The 22328-nt window shown below is 45.8% G+C and overlaps 1 protein-coding gene across 10 annotated transcripts in view; it reads right to left on the minus strand.

The window, feature by feature from the left end:
• Positions 1–5367: 5367 nt before the first annotated feature.
• LOC120898893 (organic cation transporter protein) overlaps positions 5368–22328 on the minus strand; it is a 34274-nt gene continuing 17313 nt past the window's right edge. For 9 of the 10 annotated variants that reach the window (XM_040305379.1, XM_040305382.1, XM_040305380.1 and 6 more), the window contains 9 exons: positions 12408–12862; positions 11273–11419; positions 10798–11053; positions 10451–10718; positions 8776–9076; positions 8357–8537; positions 8125–8270; positions 7927–8051; positions 5368–7853 (listed from right to left, as the gene is read on the minus strand). In XM_040305379.1, coding sequence (XP_040161313.1) covers positions 7826–7853; positions 7927–8051; positions 8125–8270; positions 8357–8537; positions 8776–9076; positions 10451–10718; positions 10798–11053; positions 11273–11419; positions 12408–12862 — 1907 coding nt within the window. In that variant the 3' untranslated portion in view covers positions 5368–7825. The remainder of the gene's footprint in view (positions 7854–7926; positions 8052–8124; positions 8271–8356; positions 8538–8775; positions 9077–10450; positions 10719–10797; positions 11054–11272; positions 11420–12407; positions 12863–22328) is intronic. The other variant, XM_040305383.1, reaches the window with a different exon arrangement.

A 22328-nucleotide genomic window follows, 5' to 3' on the forward strand; every position in this document is an offset into this window, starting at 1 on the left:
GCTCCGGAACATAGAAATCGTGACCGAGCAGGCTGCATCAATTAACATACAATTAACTTCCCCGTTCTTGTTGCTTGGAGGGGTTCTTTTGTATGTGGTTGTGTCTTAACTTTCGGACTTAAGTCTCTGCTGCAAAACACCGTGCTCTTAGAGCCTGTGCATTCGCTTCCACATTCACTTACCGCCAATTGTTGCTGTCCCGCGTTGCCCGGTGGTGAGAAATTGAATTCGAAAGCGACACTCGCACGCTTGCACACGGACGCGAAGTTCGTTGGTGCGTGAATCACTGAGACCTGCAGCTATTAGACAATCGTTTAGGAAGAATGCTGCTTCAAATGACACCGTACCCTCCGTCAAGCCGATTCCCATCAGCTGATGAGCAACCGAGTAAACTGTCACGTCTAATGTACTGGGCAACTGAAGCAAACCCGTGCCGCTGCCGTTTTTCGGATGGCTGTTAAACGTTGCCCAGTGGAGCACGCGAACTACACACACAGTACGGTAATTGTACCACATTTATTATCTCTAGCGTGTTTGGAACTACTCACACACTCGCCTGCGGAGCGGTTAACGACGAGGTTCGACACTCATTTACTTCGATAATGGTTACTCGCGCTCACTGTATCATCCTTTCGCGCACGCCTCTAGCTCGCCACCTAGTACTACCACTGCTCGTAGCTTCTTTGTTGGAAAGGATATTTACAATGATGATTCAACCACAATCACTTACACTAGCACCTAACACGCGTAGTAGTAGTATTTATCTGTTCCGTTTTCACTATTGTTCTTGATTTGCACTGCAGCTGTTGCTGGTTATTTGTGTATATATTTGTTTGACTGCTTGCTTGCTTGCTTTAATACTCAGCCTCAGGACACTGGCACACAGACTGCCGTGTCGTGGACATTTAAATGCTCTATTATATCTCCTTTTAGTATAGTATCTTTACAACTGCTAGTAAACCAAATTACACGATGCCGGCAAACTGATGCACTAACGGAGATAAGTCACACGAGGGCGACGGGCCTTACTTTCCAGTGGAAGCGAAACTTTCTTGCTTAAGTACGAATACGAGCAAATAAATAAATAGAAAGCTTTTACACTCACACACGGCTTCAACAATAACAATAGACAGAACTGCTGCCCGTTGCAACACTGCGCTGCACCGATGCGGATGGTATTACTGTAACGCATCCCTTACCCACAGTTAACTAAACATCTACTCTACAACAACCACAAGATGTAAAGAAGATTACCTGCTTACATCTTACATGGTTTCTGTGCGCTAGCTTAGTATTATTTGCCCTCACTTTTTATCGAAATATATTAAATCTCATTCAAACTCCGCCGACCCGATCTTCCTAACACAAACCTTATTTCAACCCGACCTAAACTTCTGCTACAATTTGCTCAACATTCTCGCATTGAACTATTTACACGAGTTTCCTTTATTATGTGCGGGAGCTTTCAAACTACTGCCTGCCAGTGCTTGCCCTCGTTTTGCTTCGCCATTTGGGTTGATCGTCGTCCATAAACAGGACTCTACCTTGACACATGAGAATATATGACACATTAATTACGTTTAAGTACGGCTAACATAGACGAACAATCTTTCAGCTTGAAGGTTACGGAAACAGCGGTGCTAGGCCTGCAGATCTGGTGAGCTTTCAGGAGAGCTAAACTACTGCTGAACTGATCCTGTCTGTCGTGATTCTTTTGTGGGATATCTCATACTCCACTATGGCAACTGCTTTACAATGAAGTGCCACTTGCACGGAAATAAAGAACACTGCCGTCAAGCGCTACTACTGCACCGGTCGCCTCACCAACACTTTAACACCGAGCTTCAAAAAAACCAAACCAAAGCTGCAAAAGCTGTTTTTGATCGTGTCCGTTGGAGCACCGCGCACGCGTTCACCAGTCGATGGGCGAGTTCTAGCTCGCAGGAAGCGTTTCTAAACACTGAGCGGATCGTGCGCATGGACGCAAAGTTAAATAGACTATCGTGGGCTGACGACGACGACGTTCAGCGATCTGTACCAGCGTACACGTACAAAGCGACAGCCCCTGCCGGCACACACCGTTTCGCGTGTGTGCGCTTTTCTCTACTCGCGTCAAGTGTTACGATCTAGCGTCGGCATCGTTGACATTCCACCACTATCATATGCGCCCGCCGACCGTTTGCCGGTTGATCGGTGCCTGAAGGCGACCGGAAACCCGGCGGAGAAGTAAGCTCCCATTTTGGGCCGATGGGTTACCACCGATCGTCGGCGGTTCGGGGCGTCGTGGCGTACCGCAGCAGTTGTTTAGAATGACCGATCAAAGCGAACGCGACGATTAGGGGTAATAAGGTGACCAGCGTACCACCAAACCACCGGGCACGATACAGCACCCGGGGGAGGGCGGACCATTTACCACCGGCAATCTATCAACTATTCTCAAGAAGGTGGAAGGGTCAGACGGGGGAATATGGGTTTGTAGGAAGGGAGCCTTACATGCACATTTACAAACAGAACGCGCACCACCACCACCGGCGACTGACTGCACGGGGTGAAACGCTTAAAACGGTTGATTGTTTTCTGTTTCACTTCACACTTGCTACTGCTGCTGCTTTGTCACCCTTGTTCGTTACATGGCAGGTACGATTAGTAGCGTTTTATTGCTTGCTGTTTTCCCTCCGGCGCTACAGGCATGTTTCCTTTTTCTTCATAAAACAATGACTGTACCCGTCTTATTATTGTTGTTATTATTTCTGTAAAAAATAAGCTACCTCCCTATACAAACCGTTAATGGTCTCTGGGCGGAATGGTGTCGGAAGCAGTCTGGAGCAGTTCAGTATGAAACCAGCTTACAATGTCTACTGCGAACTCACTGTAGCTGGTGATTGCAAAAACGGCCCTATCGAGACAATCATGCACGATGAACAAATTTAGAGCGATCGTGGTGCTAATCAAATGTCAACGCAAGCAAGCCATGGCGTGGCTGCCAAATCGGCAGGTGTAAAGTGTTACATCGTCACCTACAGGTAGTGTAGGTAGTGATGAGCAGTTGATCCAACTGTTTTCTGCGTGATGCTGGGTGAAGCGTGCCTTTACTTTGCTTTGTTTTGCAAGAAAAACGGAGCTAAAGCGTTTGGTTAAGTTGATGCTTACAGTCGTTGTATAATGCGTGTCGATTAACACATTGGTAGGGAATACAATTTGAGAAGCTACAGGATCGTATTGTTCCGGCTCGATAGTCGCTTGCCTTGGAAGACTTTGGGAGTCCTTAATCAAGTTGTTGGATTGTTACTTAAAACCAACCAGTTTCCAAAAAAAAGGTGAAGATATACTAATAAATTAAACAAAAGAAGTTCGTCCCTAAGTCTTCAAAGATGTAAGTCTCGTAAAATCATTAATTTACAGACCAAGTCGAGAGATATTAGTGTTTCAAACATATTTCGGTTGTAGATAAATAACAAAAAATAAACAAAACACTTTGCTAATCTCTGCGCTGGGCAAGTATTAGCTAGAATGCTTGAGATAAAATAAAAACAATATCTGGACAAAACAAACCCATTTAAATTGTCTTGTCTCCGAATCCCAACATCATGATTTCCTCATCAAAAAAGGAACGCCATCAAACGAATTTCTTGTTCGAATCTAAAACAATAACAGATTAGCCAAAACAACAACTTTACAGCTCTTTGTTCGAGCTGTTTGTGTGGGTTCCTTTGATTGATAACTTCAATCGCGTCGTTTCAGCCGTCGACCGAAAGGAATGGCTTATTAAATTACCCACACGTGCCACTGGAGCCACCAGGAGAAACGGTTCTGGATAGAGCCTGGCGTGGCGGACACCAGAACATATCCTTGAGCGTAAAGCCATTCATTTTCGTCTGTCCGAACATTGCTGGAGGAACATTTTGAACTGCAAGTGTTATGTCTCCCCATGCAAGCAGTGGTAGCTTTGGAGTGTCGGTTTACCGCACTGAAACACCACAGCCCAGCACCGTACGACATCCGACACGCACAAGGTGCAAGTGTTCAAACCCAAATGTGGGTTTCGGGTAACACTTCCTACTGAGCATTAACGCTTACATTTAAATTATAGATGTGACGAGCTTGCTAAGAATAACAACTAAATACAACGACGAAAGAGAACGAGAACATTAATCGATCATTTTTTACATTTTTTTCGCGCGACTGTGTTGTGCTGAATCGTAAGGACAGCCGGCAGGCAGACATAAACCTATCAGCAATTGGAAGCAGCGTAATTGAAGAATTATAATCTACCGGCACCTGTCCCGAGGTTTTGGCGGACAGAACGCTACAGAGTGGATAACATGTGCAGGAAACGGTTGGTCGCCCCCTCGTCAAATGTCGATCCAATTCAATATCTGTGTCTCACTGCCTGTGTGTGTCTGTGTGAAGTAGTCGCTGAGTGGTTCGACTTTACCTCACCCGTTTATCAAGCAAAAGTTCGCCCCGGTGGTTAGCTCCCAACTCGTGGTGACCTCCACGCTGGATCGGATGGGTGCGTTCTAGTGATCGTTCGTTTCGTTCGTTTTCTGCTCGATTGTATCCTGCTGGGCCAGGGCTCGGTTCAGGAATTTAGCCGTAACCTTCACCGTCAGCCTCCTACCTGTTGCAGTGCATTCAATTCTGGGCCAACGCATTCCCAGCCGGTATCGTTCCAATTCTACGCCAGTTCCCAAACGAGCATCGAGCACGAGTGGCTCGATCGAGCAGGAGATCCCACTTCGGCGGCACGCGGCACCACGGCACAACACAGAAGTGTCAACCGTGTCGCTGGTGGTGATCATTTCGTAGTGACCGCGTCTCTCCAGCTACGGGTATCCTCCGATCTGTTATTCTTTTTTTGTTTTACCACGCTCCGGAACATAGAAATCGTGACCGAGCAGGCTGCATCAATTAACATACAATTAACTTCCCCGTTCTTGTTGCTTGGAGGGGTTCTTTTGTATGTGGTTGTGTCTTAACTTTCGGACTTAAGTCTCTGCTGCAAAACACCGTGCTCTTAGAGCCTGTGCATTCGCTTCCACATTCACTTACCGCCAATTGTTGCTGTCCCGCGTTGCCCGGTGGTGAGAAATTGAATTCGAAAGCGACACTCGCACGCTTGCACACGGACGCGAAGTTCGTTGGTGCGTGAATCACTGAGACCTGCAGCTATTAGACAATCGTTTAGGAAGAATGCTGCTTCAAATGACACCGTACCCTCCGTCAAGCCGATTCCCATCAGCTGATGAGCAACCGAGTAAACTGTCACGTCTAATGTACTGGGCAACTGAAGCAAACCCGTGCCGCTGCCGTTTTTCGGATGGCTGTTAAACGTTGCCCAGTGGAGCACGCGAACTACACACACAGTACGGTAATTGTACCACATTTATTATCTCTAGCGTGTTTGGAACTACTCACACACTCGCCTGCGGAGCGGTTAACGACGAGGTTCGACACTCATTTACTTCGATAATGGTTACTCGCGCTCACTGTATCATCCTTTCGCGCACGCCTCTAGCTCGCCACCTAGTACTACCACTGCTCGTAGCTTCTTTGTTGGAAAGGATATTTACAATGATGATTCAACCACAATCACTTACACTAGCACCTAACACGCGTAGTAGTAGTATTTATCTGTTCCGTTTTCACTATTGTTCTTGATTTGCACTGCAGCTGTTGCTGGTTATTTGTGTATATATTTGTTTGACTGCTTGCTTGCTTGCTTTAATACTCAGCCTCAGGACACTGGCACACAGACTGCCGTGTCGTGGACATTTAAATGCTCTATTATATCTCCTTTTAGTATAGTATCTTTACAACTGCTAGTAAACCAAATTACACGATGCCGGCAAACTGATGCACTAACGGAGATAAGTCACACGAGGGCGACGGGCCTTACTTTCCAGTGGAAGCGAAACTTTCTTGCTTAAGTACGAATACGAGCAAATAAATAAATAGAAAGCTTTTACACTCACACACGGCTTCAACAATAACAATAGACAGAACTGCTGCCCGTTGCAACACTGCGCTGCACCGATGCGGATGGTATTACTGTAACGCATCCCTTACCCACAGTTAACTAAACATCTACTCTACAACAACCACAAGATGTAAAGAAGATTACCTGCTTACATCTTACATGGTTTCTGTGCGCTAGCTTAGTATTATTTGCCCTCACTTTTTATCGAAATATATTAAATCTCATTCAAACTCCGCCGACCCGATCTTCCTAACACAAACCTTATTTCAACCCGACCTAAACTTCTGCTACAATTTGCTCAACATTCTCGCATTGAACTATTTACACGAGTTTCCTTTATTATGTGCGGGAGCTTTCAAACTACTGCCTGCCAGTGCTTGCCCTCGTTTTGCTTCGCCATTTGGGTTGATCGTCGTCCATAAACAGGACTCTACCTTGACACATGAGAATATATGACACATTAATTACGTTTAAGTACGGCTAACATAGACGAACAATCTTTCAGCTTGAAGGTTACGGAAACAGCGGTGCTAGGCCTGCAGATCTGGTGAGCTTTCAGGAGAGCTAAACTACTGCTGAACTGATCCTGTCTGTCGTGATTCTTTTGTGGGATATCTCATACTCCACTACTGTTGTAGATATTTTACAGAGAGAGAGAATGCGTGCGTGTATATAAGAGAGCCTTTGAATGGTTAGTATTCCTTTACTTCCGGTACTTAAATTAGTGTTTCCCTTCCTCCATCGTTTCCAGTTTGATATATCGATACACCATTTTGGCGCTCTAAAATACACCTAAAGCGTTGCTAATTCTCTTTTTTGTGTTTTGCATTCTTCCAACAATGATTGGCATAAGATTATGTAAATATTGGATGCTGCTTTACAAATGTGTGATGCCGCTCAGGGCAAATGCTACTACACAATTTACCGTCCCACCCGAGGACGTAACGATGAGTAAAGGGTAACGCACGTGTAGGAATCGTCTAACACCCGAACCCTATCAATCTATCAAAGTTCGAAGATCGGCCCAATAATGCATGTGGCTTAGTGAATGTTGTACAAAAATCTCTTAAAACTGTTGGATCAGTCCCAACACTATTGCTGGCTGCTGCTGCTGCTGCTGACTATAACTATTGTTTACTGTGTGTGTAAATGAGCTGAGTGCTTTGCTTTGTGAACCGGTCACAACGACATTCGCTACGGGGGGGCGTCGGGGCCTTTCCTGGAACCAGCCAGCCAGTGCCCACCACGACGGGACCCGCGACGTATCGAAATGTTTGCTTCCTATTGAATAAATCTGTTCCATTATACTTAATTCTTGCTTGGTTTAGGTCATCATCTTGGCTCAGAAGTAAAATCATACTAAATGCTACCACAGCTAGTTAGGCGGGCTGTTGGAACAAACCCTCCTCCGGAGGACGCTTGGAAAGGTTGGCATTACAGGTACACACACTGTACCGTTACAGCGGTGCTTTGACGAACATTGAACCCCTTTTCAAAACTGTCTCATAAAATTGACCATTTTAGATATTTAAAAAAAAAACAACCAAAGCCACGACCAGTGATCGCTCTTTGGCGAAAGTGTTCGGTACAGGATTGAGGTTAGAGTTCGGTGCGCTTCGTGTACTACAAAACTCGATTAGGGAGTAGATATGGCAGTTGCAGTTGATTGATCGTTGATCATGTCGGTCGGATGATACATCACTCCAGCTCCACTGTGGTGGTGGTGTGTTAGCCGTCGCGTAACAGTGGGTCCAGCTGAGAGGGGGCTCGCAACCACGCACTATACCAACCAGGCCTTGCCTCGGCAGAAGGATTGATTAGGGAGTATGAGTCGCACGGTTTCGCTTAAGCTGGTACCTGCGTATCGATTTCTCTGTGGATTAATTGTAAAAAAGCATCACAAAATTAAGAGTATGGCTCATGGCGGCAAACATGCTGCAACTTACTTATCCTCATCATGCTCCTCGTGCTCGTGGTGCTGCATTGCTTCCGGCAGGAAAATGATCACAATTGCGCCAAAAATACACCAGGCCGTTAGTAGCGTCATCAACAGATGGACTTCGATTTTTGTCTATCGAAATAAAAACACACAGAAACGTTCAGATGCATCTCACAGGCTACACGGTTAACGGTGTGCTACTTACCAGCAACGATAAGTATGGTGTCAGGACGAGCGCAAAACCAGCCGCTAGGTTACAGGCCCCGACACCGACGTTACGGATTGCGGTCGGGTACAGTTCAGCCGTGTACACCGGCATAATGGTGTTACCGGCGCTGATGGTGAATTTACCTACAAGTGGAGGGTCGTTATTGTGTCAGTTTTTTTTTTAATAAAAGGCCTTCAAACAGTCGTTCTGTCTTATCGTCGATTCTTACCGATCATCACGAACGTGATTTTCATCGCCAACAACTCCGGTTTACCCTCGACGATGGCGGCACACAGGCAAGCAAGTGCGGCTGCAAAGAACGTCGCACAGAATAGCCACTTTTTGCCGGTTCGATTGATGATGTACATGGCCAGTGCGATGGCGGGAATCTCCACCAAACCAGCCAGTGCCTAAAGTCGAAACAAATCAAGTCAAGTGAACCGAGTTTTGCACGGGAAGCGTTCGAGCAGTTCGGAGTGTAATGCGGATTGCAGCCCATCAGGCGTGTAGCGAATATTTATAGCAACCCAACTGGATTTACACCGAACTGCACGTACCGAACGCGGAATTGTGTTGTAAAATGAAACCTATAATTGATTTTCACTCACAAACCCCCTTCTCCTCCCTCAAATCACCGAATTGACATACCGAGTTGAGATAAATGTTGCCGCCGAAGCTGTTCATGTTCAGTACCAATCCATAGTAGACGAGATTCATCGTGAACCAGATGCACAGGAAGCAAAAGGTCACCAGGCGAAGATACTTTGATCGGAACAGCTCGCAAACACCGGCCGCCGTTTCCTCCTCGTCCACCGGGGGCTTCAGCAGCTTGTCCAAATTGTCCGGTAGCGGGCGCTTGTTGAACGCGGCCGCCTTGCGGATGACTTCCTTCACCTCGGTAATGCGACCTTTGCACAGCAGCCAGCGGGGCGATTCCGGCAGGACGAACCTAAAATGAGCAAATTCTACTTTTAGGTCTGGCTATTTTTTGTGTGTGTTATCTGTAGATGTTATGGTGATGTTTTACCGATGTTTTAAACAACAGCTCACGTAATTCCCGAACATATTTAGTGTTCTTAGCCCTACACTTTCTCTAACAGACTGCCGCATTTCCCACAAAAGCTACAGCCATTGCCAACCGACATTCCGATGTCAAACCACAAGCCATCGACCCGCGGTCGGAAGGATGCTTCACCAAGCACTAACCACTAATTACCAATTTGCAGTGGAAGCACAAAATTTCCCAACTCTGCGCTTCACATTACCTGCTCTCAGACAGATACAGCACCGGGATGTTCCTTCCACATGTACCGGGGAGAAAGAGAAAGCAGCTCCTCAACTCCCTTTACCAACAGAAAAGCAAATGCCAAGCGTGAACCTGTGAGTGAAATTGATGTAAACATGGAAACGAGCCGAAGGTCGAAGCTATTTTCTACGCTTCACGTTGTTTGTCGTGTTGTGCTCGAACGACGAGGAATTGGAATTGTTTTGCAAGCTTTGCAGTTGGTGTGTCCATCTTCAACGGTGCTGACATTATTCGCACCAAGGACGGCGGGGAGCTAATCGAATTGGTTTTTATTTATTACTACAAAGGTCCCGTTTGCCATCCACACATCCTCGACGCCAACAGGAACTAGAGGATTGTTGGGTATGGTTTGGCATCTCATTACTGGTGATGATTTTCGAGGCTTAATTAGCATTGTACTGACAGGCTGAAAGGGTGCTCAGCAAATGTATAGCGCCACATGCGACACACACTCTTTGCGGGGCAAGACAGTGCAAAATACAAACAAACAAACACGCTCCCCAACATAGAAGGAAGCAAACTATTTTAAGCAATTATTTAAGCGCATGTGGTTTGCCTGAAGAGCTCGTGGGCGAGAGTACATTCTTTCCGGGCGAGCGTAATCTGATACGGACGTAAAATTAATGTGAACTCTGTGGTACGAGCAGCAACAGCAACCTGTTGCAATGGACAAGTTGGACGCTACGTACTGCTCATCGACCTTCAATGGTCTGTGAAATGGGACGTTTGCTTTGACAGGTGGTCCAGGTTCGTCAGTGGTTTAATTTATCACTAGCACTGCAGGATGAGCGAAATTCCACTCGCAAGAGGACGTAAGTATGGGGTTATTCGCTTTGATTGCGTTGGAAAATCAAACACATCCAAAAAGAAGCAGATCATCGTTGCACGGTGATCACCGCAGGCACTGAGAAATTACTTTTGGTATCCTATATTGACCGTAAAGTGATTAACTTCATTACCACCCATTAACGTGGTTGTTGTTGTCTTGTTAGATGGTTGGCTTTCATACATACATACCATAATAGGCACAGAAACACACCCGGCAGCCCGATGCACAGCTGCAGATTTCGATAGTCCTGCGTGAGGTACGCAATGCCGGAGATCATGATGTACGACACGGGCAGCGGGAACAGATTGTACATGCCGGCGATCGTTCGCCACTTGCCGTCCACGTACTCGATCGCCAGAATGAGCCCAGCGTATGTCACCGACACCGACACAATGCCCAGTAGCGCACGCAGCACCAGATAAAACTCGAACGAATCGGCAAAGTAGAGGGCTAATCCTGTGGATGGCAGCATAGAATACAGCAGAAATTAGTAACACTCAGCAAACAGAGACGTTACTCGACCATTTTGCCTTACCAAATATCGACTGCAGGACGGCAGAGATGAAGAGCATCATTTTGCGGCCAAACTTGTCCGAAAGCACGCCGGACGTGATGCCGCCAGTTGCAACCCCGGCGAGGAAAAACATCTCGGCCACATTTTTCAGGTACTCCTTGTCGCAGACGAGATTCCACTCCGAGGACCAGGTGTTGCCGAGGTTGTCGTGCACATCAAACTCCCAGGCGCTGCATGCAACCGTGTCGGTAACGTTCTTTGGCAGTGAAAAATTGCTCTAAAATCGTTGTCCATAGTAAAGTTAGCTTTCAGTTACATCCTCAAGCATTTTCTTCTCCAACTGTTGTACTGTCCTCCCTATCCACGCTGCCTTATGCCCAATTGTTCTAATCCGCACCGCGGGGACAAAAACAATTTGCAAACGCAGCGGCAGAGTACGGACAAACAACAAAGGGCGGAAGGAAAGCATTACACAGCCAGCATTTTCGCTACTTACCATCGACAGCTGGGCGCTCGTTAGCGCATTCCAGTCGTAATTCAGCATCCTGCAATTTTCCACCGAACTCGACACGTTCCGCCACCGGTCGATGGGGACGTCGTCTAGATGTGTCGGCCGTCGGCACCAGAAGCTTTTATCTGCTGCCTGGGACGGATTGATTATGCGCAACATTAACCGGAAATGGGACACCGTATGAATATTGAAACGGTTTCTTGGTTTGTCCCTGTCCCCCGTACTCCGTACGGGCGGGAGAAGGGTGGAGCAAAGTGGGAGAGAGGCGAGAGAAAAAGACAGAGAAAAAGCAGCAACGAGAGAGAGAGAGAGAGAGAATGGGCGAAACGCGCGGGCATTCAATTGGACTAATTATCGTGATCTGAATTCTTGGCATGCCGTAAATCTTTGTACCTGGTTTGATGGTTGGAAAAACGTGGCGATGGGCAAAAGTGTGGGAGGGAAACAGGCAGTTACATGGCTGTGGTATGCGGTCGTTTGAGGGACTTTTATCGGATTACAAGAGTGAACAACAGCACGACAGGATGGTAGTGAATGAAATTTGCTACTAATATTCTTCTTGCTTTGCTTCTACAGCGCCACAATCTTCTTCTTATATATCTGAGACTAATTGGTTCGCCCACAACAGGACAGTTAGTTCGCATTTCTGCCAATTGCTCTGATTGAATTTCCCAGAAAATTAAAAGGAAACTATTCCGCAGCTGGAGATTAAAAGGATATTGGAGATTTCTTTTCAAATCATTTCTTTGTCAATTCAATATCTTCATTCAGTTTGGCTTCTATAACAGCCATGATGTTACTAATTTGTCTAAAGATAACTATTCTTTGCGGGATATGCTTGTAAGAAACAGTATGATACATTTACGTTTAATTCCTTGGTTGGTGACTGTGGAAGCGAATTCAGTAACACTGGTAATTGGTGTTGGTAAGGACTTACGTATGAAATGAGGATCTATGGACGTTTCGATTTGGACATGGATTTTGGAACTAATGCTGGGATGCAATTTTTTTCTGTTAGAACTTCTATCGTTGACATTATCTCTTCCTTTGTTTTTTCTCTCTCTTTCTCTCTTTCGCATCTCTAAATCCGTTATTTTCCCATTTATTTCCCAAAACCTACCTGAAACGTTGGCGAGTAGATGTGGAACGTGTTCGGCACCTGGAACAGGGAGAGCAGAAACGTCATCACGAACTGCCACTTGCCATAGTCCCCGATCAGTTCGCCGATGATGTCGCTTTCCTCGTCCGAGCTTTTGCGCTTTTTCGCTCCCTTGGAGCCGCCCCCGTCACCGGCATTGCCCCCGCCCTTGCCGCACGGTTTACTGTTGGCCTTGTTGTTGCTGCTGCTGCTGTTGTTGTTGTTGATGCTTTTGAGCGGATTGGGGTGGCCGAGCGGGTGCGTTGCGGAGGGTGTCGGTGACGGGGTGGCGCTCGCTTTTCCCAGCATCGCGCTGGGACTGGTGGCCCGTGACGAGGGGTTCAGCGTGATGTGCATCCCGCTGCAGTCCTGTTCGGATTGGCCGGGCGGTGGGGACGGTTCGTTCGGGGAGGTGGCTTTAGATTTGAACATCTTCACTGCAAAGAAGGAAAACACACACACACACGCACACAAGGGGGGAATGAATAAGTGATAATATTCGAAAGTATAATAATTTTGGAAAAATCTTGGGTGGTGTAATTTTTATTTCATGTATACACATCAAATAGTTTCGTTTCGTCATTTGAGAACTAAAATTCATTAACACAAGCTACACAACTCAAGCCCCGAACGGTGGGTCAACGAGTTTTACCGCACGTGCTCGTGCATAATTTATCTGTACCAATGCGCACTTAATCCCGATACCGTGCACGAACAGAGAGACTCATAGAGAGATAGAGATAGATAAAAGGAAACTACACATCTCCATTGTGATCTTCATGCATCTCACATCCAACACAACCCAGAATGGGGGAAGAATGAACAGAATGAACGGTGCACCTCTGTTTGCACTAACACGAGATGTCTTTGATGTTTTCACCTCTAACGTAAATGACGTCACAATTTGGTGAATTTCCACAAACTGCTTTAGCACTTTAACTTCTCGCACGATCCAAACACGATCAAGTCTAACGCACAAATTACCGAATGGGTGTAACAGCGGCAATATTAAAACCTAAAATCAGTTATGTTATGTTACCACCTCCTCACAACCCGCAGCCCTGCCCCGTCAGATAGACATACCATACCGATGGCCTTGGCCTTGTCGAAGGAGAACAAAACGACTGCACTCGATTCGGTCATTCGATCGGCCAATCGGTTCGGGGACGTCAGTGGAGCACATTTTACGGATTAATTTTCAATTTATAGTAAAGTGGGGTCGAAACGAATTTGCCTTTTTTAATGCTTTAATGTAGAGCCCACCAACGAAACTATTGGGTCAAAGTTGCATCTTCTAATGTGATTATTTCTAGCTACGATAGATGCAAAAATCCTGCATTCAAATACAAATTGAGCGCTTGTTAAATGCCTTCAGGTTGGGCAAAGGAACGAGCAAAGATGACGGATTATTATCAAACAAGCATTACATTTAAGTAAACCCTTTATTGTACTAAATCGCAAAAAAAAACAACAATGTATGATTGCAAATTTAAATAATTTTACGATTAATCTCTCATAATCGATGTAAAACAACCCACCAGGCGCAACGAATGAACCCAATGGCGACAGGGCGTTCTGTAAGCCTGCAGCAATCACGACACCGTTAAAAAAGGTGCCATAAATGTAATTAATTCGAATTAATAATTCATATCGCACGTAATCTAAATAGCTCTCTCGTACCTCTCCCTTACAACGCCCGGTACAAAGCGGTACACAGCAAATAAATCGTACTTGTAACCCTTCCCTTGTTTGTTCTCCATTGCCCCACCGTTCGGAACGTTGAAATAATGTTTCAATTAAGTCACGTTCGGTGAATCCATCAATCAACACGGCAATCCACTCGACTCGCTTAATAACGATCGTTTTCACCGATGAAGCCATCAATTATGATTCAGTATCGGCGTGTTGTATGGCGATGTACTCGTGCGGGGAAAATAGCATAAAAAACGTGCCAAATTCGACGATAAATAAAACCTATAACCGCGATGTACAAAGGCAGGCGACAGGGGGAAAAATGCGACTTGTCACGCAATTGTACTCCACTTTTTTCTCTCTCTTTCATCGCCGGAAATTACATCAAACAAACCGGAATGCTGCGCACACTGTTTGATTGACGTTTGAATGAACAACATTACGCATCGTGTCCATCCGCCGACCGGGCCAACACTAATGGGAAGTGACACATCTTCAGAAGCACGGCCGGCACACGGTTAATCTCCATTCTTACGTCCATCTATCGCGTTCGGGGCGTACCCGCCGGGCTGACCACTGGGGGGAAAAAAGGATGCCCCACTACCACATTGGCAGTATAATGCAGTTCCATTAATCTTGTGTGCGGTTTCAATCGCCGTTTCGCGATCGTTAGCGATCACAAGCAGCGCGAGCCCGCCCTATTTATGCAAATTCCGCAAACAAGTTGTAAGCGTTCAACTCAAGTGCGATCGGGGCGGGGTAGCAATTTGATTGCAGCAGCAGCACAAATGGGAGGAGGTCGGAGGAGTTGGCCATGTTTGTTTCAGTGAAGCACATGTTTCCGCTGGTTTTTGCTTCCTTTCGTTTCGTTGCAAGGGGGTGCTTTTTTGTGTTGCATGTTGTGCCAAGCGTCAGAGCGTCATCCGAGTGGTTACAATGTTGCAATGATCGTAGATTGAAGCAGCTAAATATAATCATTAATGAGCGGGTGAGCTATCGAAAATACCATCACTGTGTAAGATACGAGCGTTTCAAGAGGTTGCTTTAGTTATTGCAAATCAGTACATGAGGAACAGATGTTTCTTTCACTGTAGCTTGATTCACATAAAAAGCTACATAAATAGCAAAAAAACATTATTCTGGAAATGTATTCAATTCAAATCAACTCGAAAGAAAGACATGACTGTATCGACCCTTCATATATATCCCTTTGAATAAATATCTATCAATATGAAATTGAAGATCATCACTAATGTTTAAACATACTTTACCGTTTGCAGGTTACAAGGGTAAACATTATTAAAAGGCAGAGAGCAAGCAAATCGGTGCGCAATGTTTGCTTTCACTCATCAAAATCAAAATCAAAGTGAAAATGATTCGCCTTTAATCCTGCTCGCACCCATACCCCCCCATCTGATGCCCACCCGTGATCATAGCGACAAAGTCAGCGCATACCGTTTCTTCATCCGCTTCCCCCCCCCCCCCCCACTTTCTTTTTAAATGCGCCACAACCCATTCAACCAGGTTGGCCATGGACGCAGCATAATCGTAATCCACCCATCAAGCTTTCCAATCCAGCCGGCAGCCAGCCGAAGCAGGTTGCGCTCAGAATGTTGACTTTTAATTTGCTTTTCCTTCCAGGTTGTCCGCGGAATGGTATTCTGTGGTGGGCGCGATACACAAGTTTGCGCCACATCAAACGAAGCGTACGCAAGGAGGGCACTGTGATTTTCCTTACACAAAGTGTCACTGGCGACTGCTTGCGGTTTTCAGTATCGCTATGTCAATTGCAACCTCACTCGCCGAGCGATGGCTAAAGTTTTTCGCTCTAATTGAAAATGCGCCCGGTCGAGGTTGGAAACCCCAAGCGGTGGTAAACTAATAGATGCTTTCCTTAACGGCAGGGTTGGCTGGGACGTGTTGCTTAGTCTGGTGGGGCGGCGTGCTAGCAGCCAGCTGATTTGCTATGGGAAAAAGTTGTTCCCTAACCCCCGCTGTATGAGGGGCAAGGAGCAGGAGCAGAACTTCTCTTGGCCATACTCAAAGTGGGAAGGTGGGGGGGGGGCAGTGTTGGTAGCAGTTTCGATTAGTTTACCACAGCTACCGCACCGAAGGGTTACCGCGCATCCTTTCGCGGTACATTTTTAATAAGCATTCTGGTCTCGTCTCCCCTTCTAACCGAAACATTCCAACCTGTAACGAGCACGGCGTGTGAGGGCCAGGGACACCGGAGGATCCAAAGAAACGTAAATAAATATCATCATTCCGTTCGTTTCGGTAAACGCCTAAACCGATTTGGTGAAATTTAGTTAGAAATCCATTACGATGTGACTTTCTGGTTGTGCTAACCCGGTTCCACAGCACGGCAGGACGTCCCGACGTCGGGCTGCAATCATAGCCCAACATCAAACGGGAAGGAAAAACCCTCGTTTGACACACACACACACAACTGTCAAATCAAAAGTTCTGCAAAACCCCGTCTACGAAGGCAGGAAGGTCAGTAAGGACGCGTCAAATAGCGGTGGTTCTAGCAAGAATGCTTCTTCCATACGAATCCGTACGATCTTCCTCTCCAATTTTGTCTGTGGGTGTGTCTTGGGGACTTGGTTGAAAAAGCCACAACCGCAACCACAGATAGGAAAGTAAAAAATGAAGCACACACACACACACACACACACACACACACACACACATTTTGCAATCTTAATCATTTCCGTCTCGCGTACGGCACGTCATTTCGCACCACCAAATGTTACCACCCTGCGGAAGTCCCAAGTGGCAACATTAACGTCTGGCGCTGGGAGGGAGCCACACCTTTCCAGGGCGCTCCTTCGTTGGTTCACGCGGGTACGTGACTTTTGCCGAGCCCAAAGTTTGTCTTTGGCCTTCCCTTGTCCCCCTTCCCCCTCCCACCTTAACAAACGGGTCCCGAGGATCGACGATTTCCAGCTTGGGAAAGCGGTTTCACCGAAATATCGTTTACGAATTTGCATCGTGGGAAAGTTTTCCCGGGTGCGAAAGAAAGTGTAGCAATACCATACCGCTAGCAGCACAATTTTGAACTTTCTCGATTTGCGCGAGTACCATACGCGACGGCACGTTTCGGCCAATTCGGCGAGTGTAACTGAGTGGCAAGAGAGGGCACAAAACCGTACGCCGGTTACAGTTTATCATTTTAATGTCGTGCCGGGCGGGAGGGAAGAGGAGGGCTTGGTTCATCCGGTTGGAGATACAATTTTGAAGCGTGCTTTTGGCTTTCAAACAACTACTTGCTGAAAATTCAATGCATTTCAATGACAGTGGATGGAAAACAGATTTCTTCTAAAAGGGAACGTTTTAAGTAAATTTTGCTGCGACAAGAGTGAAATAAATCAAACGAGAACATTATTGAGAACATTACAGGGTTTACTAAGAGTTCTAATAGCTGTGGGACACTTTATTGACTCCTTCTTACGCGAAATGAACTTAATGTAATGGGAATTAAACTCTATAGCATCCTTGTCGGACAAATCCAATGGGAATTTCCAAGGAGCCTGTCCAAAAAGGGCCATAGAGTCCAATTTTCATCACATGAACTTCACTTCCCATAAGTAAGAGTCAAGGAAGTGTCCCACAACTATGAGAGCTCCTGGAAAACCCTGTATTATGCGAATCGTGTAATAAAGGTGAATTTAAGCATCAGATAGTTCTGGTCACACAGCTTCAATTATTCCTCTGAAGTCATTTTCTATTCTCTTTCTTCATCTCAAGATATCGGAAGTCCTTAGAGAGGTTCTTAAGAGGTCACATGCTCTACTCATTGATGCACATCTGATGTAGGGTGTATCAGAAATCTTAAAACTTCAATTGATACTTCAATTAATTGTCTCATATCATTTAAACTAATTCATTGACGATGCTTCTGTTACTTGGTTTTCAACGTCATCAACCACTAATAATTGTTTTTTTTATAAGTATATGCAGTGTCTCTAAACAGATGTCAATCGTTGAGTATATAATTGAATTAAATTATACTTATATATAAAGACTATTTTGCTGCATATCAGTGCGTTCAACGTGCGTTGATCTATAGCTGGAAAGTTCACAAACTGAAATCCATACTAACCAGCTGGGTATTCTCGCAGCGGGGGCAGCAACCTGATACATTCACTAAACAAACAGCAACAAAAAAAACCATCTTCTTGCCAACACCACCAGCGAGCAACGGGGATCTGTTGTGAAAGTTGAGAACGCTCGGCTAGTTGAGTTAGTTGCAAAGTTTGATTTATGATGGCCCCGCAACGATACCGATACCACGAATGAACACCGACACCGACGACCGAATCCGCGGTTACGCGGTTTGATGGATATCGTTTTATCCAGTTGGCCATAAATTTGGAAAGCGTACGGATTATTACCTCTTTTTCGGTAAAAGGAGCTTCCCTCGGGGGCGATGTGGATGTGGCTAAGAGCAGTGCGCCATAAAGTGGCACTCTTGCCAGAAACGGCTCTTTTGTTGATTAAATTTCACCCGTGAAGTGATGTGAGTGGGCAATGGAGAAATTTCATTAAAGTTTAATTTCGTTTAAAATGATTCTTACCCTTCATTAAAAGATATATTGCCTTACGTGTAACGCAGCATCCTAGTGCGGCTGTTACTTCAAAACACACACACTCTCTAATCGATTCACAAAACCCACAAACAGGACTAAATCCTAGAAATGCTAACCGCCCGACCAACCGACCTTCCAACAGCTGTCCTTTTCTCGAGCGCTTCCACATTGGGGAATGCAACAGTTTTGCTGTCGGTTGACTTCATTCCGGGCGGAAAACATCATCATCCTGCACGGTGACGCTGGAACAAGGGGAAGGCGAACACTAATCGCTAGCAGGGCGGGAGGCAGAAGGGTTTGCTGTTTTACGAAAGGTCAGTTATTTCCGTGTTGAGGCAGCCCCGATAAAACGGCAGCCAGTGTGAGAACAGCTAGAGCAGGGAACATCCTTCGCAGCCTTCGTTGCTCTCGGGAGATGACGTTCTAAGGCGCATCCACTCATCCAACCTACCGTGTGTGTGTGTGTTTTGTTCCTCCACGTACAGACCAGTCGATGGACTTAGTCGATGGACGATTGATTGATTGATTGGCTCATCGTTCGCCCCGCCGGACGCTATTCTCGTCTCCCTGGGCGGGAGTGAGAGTGACATTAAGGATGAACGTCCGTCCTTTCCGATGTACGAACGGTGGACCGGATATACGTTTATGATGCTTCAATGCGGCATGACCTTCTACTGGATGCACAAACTGTTGAACAAACACATACCCACATACAGAACGAGACGCTTCAGGTTGATGCTCACTTTCATCAACCAGGGCAATGGTTCATACATTGGCCACCTTCTTTCTGGTTTATGGCACATGTCAGTTGGTATTACGTGCACCGAGACTGAGAAGAGCAGCAGCACTAGAGAGCAAACGTTTAAAATACTGTTGCAAAATAAAAGCCAATAGAAAGTGTCCTTGAACAGTGTTGGACAAACACATCCGATGGTAAATAAATATCGTCCAAGCTCGGTGGACGTTGGAAGCGTGCAGTTATCCGATGTGGCACACACACACACATACAGATGCACTTAGAGACGCAGCGATGATCCTTAAATCTTGCTCTACACTTTTCATTACAAATCTCCTTTTCCAAAGGAGGGTATATTTCAATTGACAGCTTCCCCGAGAAGGGTCGACGACAGGCGACCGAACGCTTTAAAATGAAAGGAAATGGGAATAAATTATTACATCCACTGTGCTGGGCGTTGAAGGGCAGCCTCAAAATGGAGCAATAAAATTGTTGTTTGCCGTTTGGTTGAAAATAGATTCCACTGTGCTGTGTATGTTTGGTGAGCTTTACCGATTCAATCCTATTTTCAATTCTGCTCACCCTTTCCCCTTTTTGAAACGAGTCAAAGTCAAATCGTCTGCTGGTTTGCTACGACTCAATCCTGCCGGTCGAACGCTCTTGCAAGGACGGCCCTCTCGAACAGTCGCCATTCCGGGCAATCGAATTACATTTCAGCAAAAACATGCATGCCTAACTCGGGGGAGGATGGGACACGATCCTAAAACGGTTCGGTGAGTTGATAGGTTTATCGGTTTTTGATACCACTAAATCTCGGCGCCCAAAAAGACCCCACATTGAACCTTGTTGGATGTGTGGTGGATGTGGGTGCATAAGGTGGAAAAATCGCTTTTAAAGGATTAGGGGTAGAATAATTTTACAGATCCCGATGTACCCTTTGCTGCATGATACAGTTTCAGGAAAGGACAACGTAAGTAACCCATATATGTATGCTATCCGTAACACGACGTGCGAATGCGCTGTTTTTCAAACCACATAAAGCCTAATTTCCCAAACAAGTAAACTCTAGCGGCTTTCTGTTGCTTTTATGCAACAGTTTTCTGTTTCACTTCGCCCTAGCATAGCGCACAACACGCACGAAAATACACCTCCAGCAGTATCACCAAGCCGTAGCCACATCAACAGATATCATACGACTGTCCCTCCGGTTTTGCAGCCCCAATCCAATCCCAACACTGGCGGAAAGTGGAGAGCAAAAGAAAACTTTTTAATCAACTCCTAACGGACGGGGCGGCATTACGCCTGGGTACGAATCGCTCCGAGCACCTGTTTTCCCGTGCCAGGAGACAACCTCAAATCACCAACAACACAGGGAAGTAGAATGCCCTGCCTAGAAGGGATGTTCAAGGACATGACAAAACTATGCAAATGTTTTGCTTCTCGGCTGAAGTTTTCACTTTGAATATTGACAGCAGCTGTCCGGAGACTGCGGGCGGTAACCCATCATCGCGCACCACCGGGCACCGGGTTGGGTTACAGGATCCTTTATTTTCGCTTTCGATTCGCTTCATTTCTCTCGTTCATCTCGTTCGCGTGGTTTGATGTGTTTGATAATTTCTACACACACACACACTCCGGCGCGCACGCTTTTGAAGAAAGAAAAACTCATCATTGGGCATCGAACAGCGAAGCGTCTGTTAAATGTTCGCCTTGGTACAGTTTTAAAGTGCAAAAAATCGCAAGACGCGCTTAGTTGTTTCGGTCGACTTGGGGCTGTCTGGCAGATGAAATTTGCATACTAATGGATGGTGTTCAAGTGTTGCGAATATTATTACCACCACCGATTGCGACCTAAGCGGTGTATCGTTTGAGTGATTTTCTCCCATGCCATTGGTTTTTCTTGCTTTCTTGTTTGAATTGGACCCGCCAGAAGTTCGACCTTCCCTCTTCTGTTAAACGATCGTACCCGTGTTCTCAAGTGGACCAAAGCCGCTACCTCACAGCTGTAGGAACAGCAGTGGGGAACGGTTATGGAAATTCGAACGAAATAGGTATTTTATCGTAGATTATGCATGAGCATTTTGCTGCGTACTTTCCGTCGCGCCGACCGGAACCGCCGGACGCCTTGTGCAGAAACTTTTCTCCCAGCGACCTGTGACGAGATTGACAAGGAATGTTGGTGCGACCGGGCAAAAGTTTTTTCAATCGGAAGGGTATTTTGAATTTTTGAATCATTCTCATCAAGAACCAGTCGAGGTGTAAAAGATTGATAAATCATTGGCCAAATTATTGGCCTTGAAAATTAAACCCGTCGCTGGGTGGCACATCTTTCTCGTTAGGAGTATTGTTACTTCATTCTTTACTGTAATCGCATTTATTCATGAAAAACACATCTCGCAGCTCAGTGAGCTGGAGAAAAGGTATTTATTTATATACACATTGATTGTTTCTTTTAACATGTAAATCGATTTCCTGGTTCCATTAGCGAACTCTTTTTATAGCCTTGACTGTGCCACTGTCTAATGAAGATAGAGGACGACCTTACCGCAAATGAGGCTCATGTTTAGGGTAATAAATAGCAAGCTGATAACACGGTTAATCGGCTATTTAGTCTGAATTCTTTTTGGAGCCAATTTTAGAAACATTGCTTCCAGCAAATCATCACACGTCGGCTGTAGCTCATGCGAAGTGCCGCGCAATGTGCTATCAATGGCGCTTTACTGGGGCGTTTTGTTATTACATTTCTAACGCGCATTCGAAAGACAACATCCCTTCGGTGAGAATTAAGCGAAAAAAAACGGATTCTGATTTTAAATATGCCCTAATGACGCGGTGTAAGCTGTCATATCAACAGTCATAACATGTGTTCGGTTACGCATGTAA

The sequence above is a fragment of the Anopheles arabiensis genome, chromosome 2 (assembly GCF_016920715.1).
Source record: "Anopheles arabiensis isolate DONGOLA chromosome 2, AaraD3, whole genome shotgun sequence".
Lineage (NCBI taxonomy): Eukaryota > Metazoa > Arthropoda > Insecta > Diptera > Culicidae > Anopheles > Anopheles arabiensis.